This window comes from Protopterus annectens, chromosome 9.part0 (genome assembly GCF_019279795.1).
Source record: "Protopterus annectens isolate FY-2018-M chromosome 9.part0, PAN1.0, whole genome shotgun sequence".
Lineage (NCBI taxonomy): Eukaryota > Metazoa > Chordata > Ceratodontiformes > Protopteridae > Protopterus > Protopterus annectens.
The window spans coordinates 270,639,000-270,652,192 of NC_056743.1; the positions used below are offsets into that span (position 1 = coordinate 270,639,000).

At 42.6% G+C, this 13,193-nt stretch overlaps 1 protein-coding gene across 1 annotated transcript in view; it reads right to left on the reverse strand.

The window, feature by feature from the left end:
• Window positions 1–13,193, reverse strand: part of PEX16 (peroxisomal biogenesis factor 16) — a 599,892-nt gene that overhangs the window by 382,583 nt on the left and 204,116 nt on the right. Inside the window, exon 4 of the mRNA XM_044082857.1 lies at window positions 3,969–4,107. Within this exon, the coding sequence (XP_043938792.1) occupies window positions 3,969–4,107 (139 nt within the window). The remainder of the gene's footprint in view (window positions 1–3,968; window positions 4,108–13,193) is intronic.

Consider the following 13,193-nt stretch of genomic DNA (forward strand, 5'->3'; position numbering starts at 1 on the left):
TCGAGTACTGAAAACTGCCCCTATAAATTCCAGTTGTTGGGTAGGTTGTAGATTGGATTTCTCCCAATGGATTGTGATGCCTAGACACTCTGCCAGTGAGAGAATGTAGTGGAGGGCTATGGCCAGAAGATGCTTGATGGGGGTGGAGAGGAGCCACTCGTCCAAATATGGAAACACCTGGAATCTCTGAAGTCTCAGATGAACTGTCACCACTGCTAGGCATTTTGTGAACACTCCGGGGGCCGTTGAGAGACCGAATTTCAGGGCTCTGAACTGGCAATGATTGACTCCTAGCCGGAAGCGAAGGAGACTCCTGGAGCATTTGTCCATTTTGATGTCGTAATACGCATCCCGGAGTTCTAATGAGCACATCCAAACATCCACCTGTCAAAAAGGGAGAATGGATTGTATAGTGACCATGCGGAACTTGGTTTGAACCACTGACTTGATTAGATGGCTGAGATCCAAAATGGGTCTCCAGTCCCCGGTCTTTTTTGGCACCACAAAGATTCTTGAGTAAAAACCAGATCTGCATTGGTCTGGTGGGACTGGTTGGATGACACTTTTTTAACACAGCTTTCTTATCTCTGAAGCCGCTTCTTCCCTTTGACTGGGTGGATCATCGGGAAGGATCTTTGTAGGTTTTGGACGTGATGTTAAAGGGATGCAATAGCCTCTGGAGATTATTCTTTGCACCCACCGATCTTTTGTAATAGAGTGCCAGGCAGTTTGGTGCAGAGAAAAATGAGCCCCAACTGCTTCCAGAGGAAAGCAATTGGGCAACAATTCAGGAGCTTTGATAAGACCGCCTGGAGAAAGAATCCCTGGAGTCTTGATTTTGGGTACCCCCTCTGCCCCAAAAGGGGGCATCTTCCACCACTGGAACCCCCTCTGCCTCTAGGGGAATCCTCACCACGTGCGTTGCGGAAAGGACCTTGAGATTTTTTGTGCCATATTTTCCCACTCCTCTGGTTCCTGGAAAAAGAATGTTGAGGGTTGGAAAAATGTATGCCAATGGCAAACAAGGTCTTTCCATTCTGTTCGCACCTGGCCAGTGTGTCCTTTACTTTAGCACCAAACAAGGAAGATGGTTCAATAGGGGCATTCAAAAAGGAGGACGTGAAGGAGTCGGCGAGGTCACAGATGCGCATCCAGGCATGACGCCTCATGACTATGCCTGCACCCGCAGCTCTAGCAGCCCCTTCGGTTGTGTGGGACAGCAACCTCATGGATGAGTTGGAGATAGACTCAAACGTGGGAAGGTGAGAGGCAACCTTGTCTCGTGCCCCATCAGAAACTTGACCCGTGAGGGCTCCAGAAAGTTCGAAGATCAGACCCCTTTGGAGCCTCGTGAAATGTGCCAAGTAGTTCAGAGACCTGACTGCAAAGGTCGCTGAAGCAAAAACTCGCTTCCCTAATCTGTCCACAGCCTGCGACTCTCTGTTGAGCGGGTGGACAGTAGGACTTTCCTCCGCAAGGTCCTTTTTAGTGGCAGTCGCCGCCACCACCATAACGTCTACTGGCAAGCCTCTAGACCAGTGCGGATGCTCCTCTGGTGGGGAAAGACTCTTGTCTGGTCTCCGGAGAATGGCCTCAATAGAATCAGGGTTCTTCCACACATGCTGCAGGATGAGCTGGTCTAACTCATCGGCAGGTGGGTCACCCAAGGAGTAGAAGGCCGAGAGCGGAAAGCCTGCAGGAAGATGGACTCCTCCGAGGAAGGGTTAGAGGGTTTCCAGCCACCCCTCTGTTTCAATATTTCCAGGATGTCTCCAAAGGAGACATCATCAGGAGGTGAACGTGAGGACCCTTCCCCATCATCGTAGTCCATATCCCCTGTGAGACTCCTCCGGAGAGTTAAGGTGTTTTCTTCTACACGCCTTCTTCCGAGGGGGTTCTTCAGTGGGAATGTCTGAAGAAGACTCAGAAGGAAGAATACCCTGAACTGGGGTTTCCTGAGGCTTGTGCTCTCGGTGTCCGGGGAAGGTGACCCGTGGTAACTGTAGCTCATAGGGAGCAGGGGGAAGATCCGATATAGGAGGTGCGCTTCCAGAAGCAAGCACCCAAAGGGGAGGCCTCGAAGCCTCAGTGAGGGTCACTGTCGGCACCAAGGAATGGGTTCCCACCAAGGACGTCGGAGCTATGGGCCTCGGAACCGATGGATCCGAGGGAGGAGTATAAGTGGGAGTCCTGAGAGCAACAAACCCAAACCCAAAAGTGGGATAAGTCTTAGGAATGTTTATTATCCCTCTGCCTATCAACAGCTGGTCCAGCAGGTGCACCACATCTAATTCAAACAGACTCCTGGTGGACCTTACAGACACTCCCAAAGGGGAGTCAGGCAGGTCCAGAAAAGGGCTACAAGTCTGGCCTATGAACGGGTCCAATGAGGGGGAGTACTGGGTCCGTGGTGTTTGAGTTGTTGGCACCGAAGACTCTAACTTGGAAACGGGCAATAGAGGAATTAACAGCGTCGAGAATGGACTTGGTGCCAAGGAGGCACTCGGGGGTCGAGGTTATAATTGGTTCCAAAGGGATTGTCGGAACCGCCTTCGGTCCGATAAAAGGTGATGAAGTCGGTGCTGATACTATCGAAGACAGCAAGGTCAGAGCCGTAGTCATTACTGTTAGTTATGACTAGTGCCATAGAGATCGGTGCCAAAGGTGGCGTCGAAGTTGACGTTTTCGTAATTTCTATAGAAGCAATTGGATCTGAGCTCGAAACAGAAGCAACAGTTATAGTCGGAACAGAGGAAGCAATTTTGTGTTGGGTAGAAGATTTGTGGGCCTTGTGTTTGTGGGACTTTCCCTTATCACCAGCTGGTGAAGAGGTCGGAATGTGGACATTTTTTGTCCTTCACAGGAGGGGCAGAGACCTCAGACACAGAAAGGGCCTCAGAGAAAGGTGAGGTTAACAGGCATTTCAAGATAAGCTTATTTTTTCTCTCATTCAGCGTCCGCTAACTAAAACTCAGGCAAATTTGGTAAGGAGGATTCACAGAGAGGTGAGAAACCCCTACACAATAGAAACAATCATGGTGTAAGTCGCTGTTGGGGAGTTTGCCATTGCAGGAAGTGCAATGTTTGAACCCCGAAGTCCCTTTTTTTTTCAGACATATCCAAACACACAAAAAGAAATAAATTACTGCTAGAAAGTGTACGAAAAGAAGCAAAAAGGGAAGATATCAACTGATACACAAGGGTAGGAGAGGGCGTTACCAACGATGGTATAAGGGTAGAGCTAGATAGAGTAAAAGGGTAGAAAAATGAGTTAGATTAGAACAAAGGTTCAAAATACACAAAAATTCGTAAAAATATGACACTTAGCTGGAGAACTCGGTTAAACGCTGCTATATGGCTGTGCGGCAAATGAGATCTGAGGTAACTGGGAGAAGGGCATTATGGGTAGTAGCTTAGCTCGAGAGTTTTTGGTGTATGCAAGCTTGGTATTAGGCCGACTCAGTTCCGAGGGCTCACAACGGACCCCATCAGTGATGAATGGGAAGTAGATTAACAACATCAGATTATAGGTTTACCTTCCTCAACCAGCAGAGAATCACCACCAGTGCTTTTAGTTTATGCAGGGTTGGAATCTTATCACAAAAGTTACTGCAACTCTCCTCAAAGAAAATCCGTGCTCAAGAAAAAAAATAGTGCACTGCTAAATAGATCGCCAAAGATTACAGCACTGATGTGGGAATTCTGTTTTTTTAACACTGATTCAAAGTGTGTTCTTCAACTTAAGATGTTAAAGCTAGAAGGAAGAGTGGCTGAAATTACTTCTTTTTGTACAGATACCATCTTCTGCACTCTTCTCATTGATAAACTGCTTAGCAACACCCTAAGTTACATCAGTAAATAAAGCTTTGTCCAGCAGATCTTTTGTCTACAAACAGAAACAAATCAGTAGGCCAAAAGAATGCGCTGCATGCAATGTCACTTCAAGCTCAGAAATAAAACAAAAATGACGTACTTTGTGAGCTGAATCAGAAAGATGACTACCCATCTACCAGCTTCACCCCACAACTTGGTGGCTCCCATCTCAGTGAAGACTTCTATATACTCCAATACAGTAAGCCAGGTCATTGCCCGTTGTTGAGACAGAGACTATGAAAGAAAAACAAAAGAAAAGAACATTGGGATGATAATATATTAGAACAATGTCCATTAATTTTATGTTTCACTTCACAACAAAATCATCATTCACTTTGACAGTACTCTATTCAAGACTATTCTTCACTGGGTCACACAAATTAAATTGTAAACTGTCCAAGTCCAGGCCATCACAGAACCCCATCAGGTATGGTAGTGTTCCCTGAACTGTAACAAAATCCACTGGTCATCAGATCTAGTACAGGTTAAGTCAGCTGTGTGAGCAATGCAAGACACTGACTTCCAAAGAAAGTTTGGTTGCGTAACGTACTTACCATAACAGTAGATCTTCAGAGAAAAGACACTCCAACAGTAAATTATTACATTTGGGTTTACCAACCTTCTGTTTCTTATACGTCAACCTGATTTTACTTACTGTAAGAAAAGACAATGGTTCTGCACCTGCAAAGATGCCATGAGACTGCAGTTTTATATAGCCATGAATGTTATGAGATTTCTTCAGTTCTCCAAGCCCAAAACCCTATTCAGTATTCTGCCAACAGCATGAATATAAATAGAACTACAAAAACTGAGAAACACTAAAAATAATAATTAATTACATTTCCCGGAGAGGGGATTAAGGCAAAGTAACTGCTGCACTTGTTTTTTTTAATAGGGGATGCAAAAAAATTGCAACAAGGTTGGCCCCAGTGACGAAAAATCTCTTTTGCTACCATAGGATTGAGAGAACACTCGTGAGGCATGAGAATGGTTCTGCTCAGTTTGTCCACTATTACGTTGGAGTTCTCTGGAATGTGCGCTGCTGTGAGAAAGCGGTTGGAAGAAATCGTCCATTTCCACACTTTGAGGGCTTCTCGACACAACTGGTTCCCTCTTGTTTGTTGATGTACCAAACTACCGACATGTTGTCCATCTGAATTGCTACTGTTCCTAGAGGAAGGGCATCCTGAAATATTAAACGCTAACAGCACTGCCCTCATCTCTAGAACATTGATGTGCAAGATGGCCTCCAGTTGGGACCACGTGCCTTGGACTATCCTTCCTAGTTAATGCCCTCCACCCATCTGGGAAGCATCTGTGGTCACTATGGCTTGAGGTTGTGGAAGGATGAATGGATGGCCTGAAAGAATCTTGGAGTGCATCCACCATGAAAGTTCCTGTTTGCAGTGATTGGTAATCAAGATGTGGTGAGACACTGGTTGATGTACCAGAGACCACTGGGAGGCTAGCAACCATTGCAAGATTTGCATGTGGTACCTTGCTAAAGGAACTAGAGTGATAGAGGCTGCCATCGAGCCTAATGCTTGTAGGACTAACCTGTCTGGAACACTTTTGCTCTGGTTAATTAGACTGACCTGAGATCCAATCCTTTGTAGCTTTTCCAGTGGGAATAAAGCAATTCCAGCAACTGTGTCCAACAGGGCTCCGATGAATTCTAGTTGTTGTGAGGGCTGCAAGTTTGACTTTTCGTAATTTACTGTGATGCCTAGAGATGCAAAGTGTAATCTCTTGTCCATTCGTCGAGGTATGGAAAAACTCGAAATCCTTGCAGTCTGAGATAAGCTGCTACCACTGCCATGAATTTGGTGAACACCCTGCGGGCTGAGGCAAGTCCAAAGGGCAGTGCTCTGAATTGGAAATGACTGGCTCCCAGCCAGAAGCGCAGGAACCTCCTGGAGTGTTTGTCCATTTTTATTTGTTAATATACATCCTGGAGGTCTATAAAGCACACCCAATTGTCTTTTTCCATGAATGGAAGTATAGACTGTACTGAGATCATCCAAAATTTGGTTTGCCGAACTGCCTTGTTGAACTGGCTGAGATCCAAAATGGGTCTCCAGTCCCATGTTTTTTTGGGCACTAAAAAGAACCTTGAGTAAAACCCGGATCCTACTTAGTCTGGTAGAACTTTTTGGATGGCTCTTTTGTTGAGCAGTTTTTGAATTTCTGCTACTGTTGCTTCCCTGTGACTGGGTGGAATATCCGGGAGTCTCTTTTGGGGTCTTGGACTTATAGAAAGTGGAATTTTGTAACCTCTGGAAACAATTCCTTGCACCTATTTGTCCGAAGTTATCAGTTGCCAGGTAGATTGGTGCAAGTATAATTGACCCTCCACTGCCTCCAGAGGAAGGTAATTGGGCCTCCGTTCAGGAGTGCTGGTAGGAAGTACCAGAGAAGGAATCTCTGGACCCCTGGTTCTGCGGGCCACTTCTGCTTCTAGGGCGGTGTCTTCCATTACTTCCCCCTCTACCCTGGGGAAAGTCTTTGCCACATGAGTCCTGGAAAGGCCCTTGGGACCTCTTAAACCATAGTCTCCTACTTCTCTGGTTCCTAGAGTAGGGCCACTGAGGAGTAGAGAAACATACTGCTAAGGCAGAAAGAGTCTTCCCATCTTTCTCACATCTGGCCAGAGTGTCTTTTACCTTAGGACCAAATAGAGATGATCCATCAAATGCAGCATTGACGAATGATGCTTTAAATGGCTCCATAAAGTCACACAAGCACATCCAAGTGTGCCTTCTAATGGCTATGCCTGAACCCGCCGCTGTCGTCCCTTCAGCTGCGTGGGCAATCAGCCTCATAGACTAATTAGAAATTGCTTTGAGGGTAGTGAGCTGAAAAGCAAACTTATCGTGTACCTCTTCAGCTACTGCTATCGAGTGGGCATCTGAGAGCTCTTTCACTAGATCCCTTGGTACCCTTGTAAAGTGCGCCATGTAACTCAAGGACCTGAGAGCAAAGGTCAATGAAGTGTAGACTTCCCTCAGCAAGTTCCTTCTTAGTGGCAGCCACCATCACCATGGCATCCTAAGGATATGCCTTTGTACCAATGTTGTTGTTCTTTGGGGGCAGAAAGGATCCGGTCAGGTCTCTTGGGGATCAGTTTGATGGAGTTGGGCATCTTCCATACCCAATGTGTGACCAGTTTAATCAGCTTGTCACCGGGTGGTGAGATCATAGTGGTAGAAGGTTGGGCACAGAAAGCCTCCAGTTATACAGACTCCTCTGAAGAAGGTTGGAGGAAAGTCCAGCCTCCCATCTGCTTCAAGAGCTCTAGAATGTCCCTGAAGGAAACCTCATCAGGAGGTGACCTGGGGGAACATTCCCCTTCATCAAAGTCGGTATCTACAGTGAAGGACTCCTTGTGCTTCCTCTTGCACTTTTTCTTCGCAGGTACTTCCTCGGGGGGGGGGGGGATGTACCGGGAAGTGTCCAAACAGGAAACCACCAAATAGAGTCTTTCCTGGGGCTTTTGTGCCCTGTGTCCTGGGGAAGAGACTAATGGAAGCTCTGTTCGAGGACAGGTAGAAGTTTGGTCCGACAGGGATGGCAAAGACAGAGTCCCCAATGGACAAGGCCTTCTCCATGAACTGGAAGGCTGCCCCCCCCCCCCCACACACACACACACAGAGGGATGGAAGCCCAGAACTGAAATAGACTCCTTCTGAACCAAGGTCCCACCCTGCATGAGGAGGCAACCCCTGAAACCGAAGCTTGGGTCGATCCAACAAAGGTCGAGGCACTAAGGGGCATGGAAGGCTCAAAATTAATGAAGTTGATCCATGCACCTCGGAACCGGCCAGGGAGTCTCGACCTCAAGAGGCCTCTGGTCCCGAAAGCCCAGAACAACTCAAGGCAACCCTCAGTTCCAGAGAAGATGTTCTTACCAGAACTGAGGCAGTCGAAGTCAGGTGTGTCGGAACCGTGGGCTCCAATGACTCAATATGAGTTAGAGGAGGAAGAAAGGAAGGTGTTGTAATAGAGCCAGAGCCAGTGCCGACTTGGCTAGGAACTGAAGACAATCCCTTTGCCGTGAGGAGCTGATCCACCAGTCTTATAATGGAGGATCGAATGGATGAAGTCGAAGGAGATCTAGGGGGTCTCAGATTGACAAAGGGGCTTGGTGGTCTATCCCTGAATGGATTTATAGAGGGAGAATATCTAGATCTTGGAACAAAAATAACCTCTGACTGCTCAGGTACCAATGAGTCTGTTGGTGCTGAGGTAGATGAAGTAGACTCCGAAGCCATGGTAGGTGCCGAATCTTTTTTGCCATTCAGTGCTGAGGAACCTGTTGACACTGAAGGCTGTTCAGAAATATTTTTAGGTGGTTCTGAAGTACTAAGAACAGAGGAAGATCACTTTTTAGAAAAATATGGCTTTCATCTTGGACCCAGAAATGGCCTCTTCAAAGTCACCTTTTAGCATGCCTTTCAGAATAAGTTTATTCTAACATTCAGGGGGGAGTGTCCTGGCAGAGAAACCATAACATATTGAACAATCCCCCTGCAGGTGAACTTTACCCAAGCAATAAACACACCACACATGCATGTCTGAGTTCTGCATTTTTCTCTCGCATTATTTGCGCCTTCTGAACCCTGAGGTGCCCTTACATGACTTAGCTGGGGATTCAGATCATCAGCCATGATGAAGCAAACACACATACTCACCACAAAAGAATAACAGAGAAAGTTTTTTTTATATATACATTTTATATATATATATATATATATATATATATATATATATATATATATATATATATATATATATATATATATATATATATATATATATATATATATATATATATATATATATATATATATATATATATACACACACACACATATATATATATATATATATATATATATATATATATATATACATACACACATACAAACAGAGAAAGGGAAGAGATAAGACCAGTAATGGTATTTAAGAATTACCTAAATAGGTACAAAGTACCACCAACAATGGTACGGAGGAAAGAACTACCAACGGTAGTAAAAGAAGAGTGAGTGAGACACACACACACACACACACACACACACACACACACACACACACACACACACACACACACACACACACACACACACACACACACACACACTACAAAAATTAAATGAGAGGAGCGGGTAGAGAAAAAAGTCACTAGAGACTAAAGAGGGATTTGTAAGAATGAGGAAAAGATATTTTTAAAGTAAAAACTTACGTTAATTAAAAGCCAAAACTCTAGAGTGGTCGTACACGTCTGACACACAAAGCAGCAAACGAGATCTGAAGTAATTTAGAGAGGAGCACTATGGGTAAAGCTTAGCTCGAGAGTTTGGAACATGCAAGCTGAAATAAACAGCAGAGTCGGTTCCGAGGCTCAGAACAGAGCCCACAACCAAGGATTACATAAAGACTGACATCATCAGATCTTCAGTTATCTTGCTTAATAAGATGGAAGCTACAGCCATGTCAGGAACAACAGTAATACAAATCGCACACCTGGGCATAAAAATAGGAAAAAAGTAGGGGAGAGGGAATGTGTGCCTACTGAATGGAGAACAGACCTAGCAAACTGCTCTGCACTTAGATAAGGAATCAAAGTAATAGTCAGAAACCCTGCAGAGCAGGCCCTACAAAAAGCACTAGAATGAGCATTTAGAATGTCTGTTTCAATACTAACTGTCCATTTTTCTTACCATGATGGAACAAACAGTTGATAAGTCTTGACTTTTTTATTTTTATATCCTGTCAGCTTAGTACCAGAGTTGACGGTGAACATCCAGTTTATGTAAATTTCTTTCACTCTATTTTCAGTTCGAAAAAAAAAAAAAAGAGATAAATTTCCTGGTTCAGTGTAAACTCTCAAACAACCTTAGGTATAACGGAAGGATTTGATATCAACATTACTCTATCTCTGTGAAAGATGGGATACGGATAACTTACCAAAACAGCTGATAACTCGGATACTCATTTTGCAGAAGTCACAGTAACAAATAATAGTGTTTTCCACATAAGAATAATAAGACCCCAAGGAAGGGATTACCCACCTTCTAGGTGGGCAAAAGTGTAAAACTCCTTTGAGAAACAGTTTCACTTGAATAAGGGTAGAAGGGGGGGGGGGGTCTAAGGGTAGACAAGCAGAGATGACCTAAAGCAGAATCTTGATAAAGGAATAAGAAAGGCCAGGGAATCACACACACACAAATACTGCAGATACAAGGAGTCTGAGTCTTAAAAGCATTCTGGTTCTTGTCACGGCAGAAAATAGAATATATTTTCTACTCTCCCATTTATTACTTTCTAGATGCATGTTTCTTTTGCCTCCTTTAATACCCGCTCTATGATCTTATAAAAATGTGCCTAAAAGGTACGGATGTTATTTGTGAACAAGTACCTTATACCTCCTTACTCTCCCTTTTTCACTTACTTCATTACTGCCATCTAACTTTCTTTTCTGACTTTCTCTGTAAATATACCATTATTCCCTTTTCAAGCACACAAAGTTAAAATCCACAGCAGCAAAAAGAAATAAAAGTTCACAGTGGTAGTATAAAATCCAAAATATAGAAGTACAAGAACCCACTGAAGCCACCACAACCAGCAAAGTCAAAACTGGTTATTTAAAAGGAACAGATAAGCACTTCTGAGCTGTTGCTTTTCATCAAATATAAAATACAATACATACAATCCCATTTAAACTTACAACTAACCAATGAAATTAATAACAGGGTCGATATGTCCCCTTAATAGTGGTTTTAAGGGCATACAACCATTTAAGCCTGGTTTATGATTTGCTTGTAAATCTGCAATCCATTTTAACTCAGTTAATTCTGAGTAATGTTTAATGTCTCAACCTCTTATTTTCATGTTGTATTTGCAGTACCATAAAAGAAAAGGTATGTCCTACATTCAATTCAGTACGCTGGAATAATGTATTACTTTTCAAACCTAATCTAATATCATTCTTATGCTGTAGAATATGCTGTTTCAGCATCCTACTGGTCTTCCCAACATAGAACGCCATACACAATGAGCACTTATAGCTAACATTTTTCGTCTTACAATCTGCATGCAACTTGGGGACATATTTTATACCAGATACCGGGTGCACAAAGATGTTTGAACTATTAATATATTGACACCCCTAACATTTCCTGCATGGAAAAGTACCTTCTCTAACATTTTGTGGTATTGATGTTAATGGATAAACATTTCTACAACAGAATTTGCTTCAAATTTAAATTATTTTTAATGGCAAATCTTGGATATACCCCTACCACTGCTTTCAACTTATCATCAGTGTGTAGGATTTTCCAATTCTTCTTAATCACATGACAGATAGTGTCCATATCACTATTATAGTGAAGGACCATCCTTGGGTGAGATTCATTGTTTAAATTCCATTCATAAGCGTTTATACACTTGTCATGATTCGCTTTAAAACAAGGCCTTCCTCTATTCCCCCTCCATCTTTTAGATCTGTTAGTCTATATACAGTCTTCTTTGAGTACCCTGTGTGGCAAACATGTTGCATCTCATTCATCTCTCTTTCATAAATACTATCTTCAGTGCATAGCCTAGATATTCTTAGGCTTTGACCACTAACAACATTTTCGAAAATATGTCGAGGGTGCATACTATCATATGCCAGGAGACTATTTCTCCAACATTCTTTTCTATACACCCTAGTCTGTACTCCCTTGTTCTCATTCTTGTGTATTTTCACATCTAAATAATCTATCACTTCTACAGAATAGTTAGCAGTAAATTGTATTTAACAAACAAGTTTAATCTTCCACAGTACCATCCCACAGAAGAAATACATCATCAACAAATCTTCAATATCATTTAAGCTGTTTCATCCACTGATGATTATTGGAAAAAAATGTTAACATTCTCCCACTGCACCAACACCAAACTGGCATAGGCGTTGGCGCATGGGGTACCTATGGCAACGCCCATGCGTTGCCAATAACACAGGTCATAAAAAATGAACAAGTTATTCTCCAACATTAGCTCAAGAAAAACAGATTTGTAAAATGGTCTGTGCCAAAATAAATTGTTTCACTGCCGATACACCATAAGAATTCGGAATTACTGTGAACAAATTAGTAACAACTAAAGTAATGAACAAAAAATCCTCATCTGTGCTTACAGATTCATAACAATTACACAAAGAGTGTAAAAAACACGAAGCATCATTAACAACTGCTGGCGCATGTGACAAAATTCCTTTGAGTTTTTTCTCAACCCATATCGACAAAAACTCCGTAACCCAACCTTGACTAGATACTATGGGTCTATAAGGTGGGTTATGCAGGTTCTTATGGATCTTAGGTAGACCGTTTAACACAGGTATAATTGGCTGTTCTACTATAACAAACTTAAATATATCTTCAGATATAATATGTCACATGAACAAATCATATAAACAGATTTTTACATGATGGATTAAATTATTAACCTGTTTACGATCTATGGGCTGGTATGTAACATTTTCTCGAAGCATCTTCCACATACCTTGCAATTATTCTTATCTAGTACCACTACTCCCCCTCTCATCTGCTAGTCTAATCATAATGTTTGAATTAATTTTCTGCCCCCAAATAAATTTTATTTGTTTGCATTTTTTTACTGGAATGGTATGACTGTGCATGCAAAGTCACCCTTTTCATTTGCGTTTTGGGTAGAAAAGCTCCAAACATAAAGAAATGTTGAAAGGTATTCACAAATACTATACACAGCATAAAGTTATAAGCATACACACATCATTTAATAACATGTATATACATAACTAGATTAAAATGAGTGGATTTTCACCTGCACTTTTATCAAATAATACACGATTTAAAGTAATTTGTGTTGCACTGAGCAATATCTAGCTGGAAGTTGTTTTTTCAGTAGGCCCCAACCACCCTCCCTGTTTTTGTCTTGGTGTTAATCTTGGTGGCTTTGAAACTGCCCGCCCCTCTTGTAAATTTGCACTTGGCTACTCCTCCTGGGCCAATCTCATTTACTCATTCAAAAAAAAAAAAAAATGTATCTGCTTTTACTGTATTTGTGTTTCTTCCCACTTTATTTTGCTTTTGCGTCATCTTAAAAGTACTCAGTTGTATTTATTACTGCTTGGTGTAACTCATTCTAAGCCTTTTAGTTTAAGCACTTGGGCTTCAGACCAGTTGTTTTACATTAAGAAGGTTTGTGGTCTGCACTGTAGTGGCAGGACAGGTAGCTTACATCCTTCTAAGTTGGGAACTGCTGATTGAGGGCTCAGTGTCTGTTATTCTAAAAGTGTA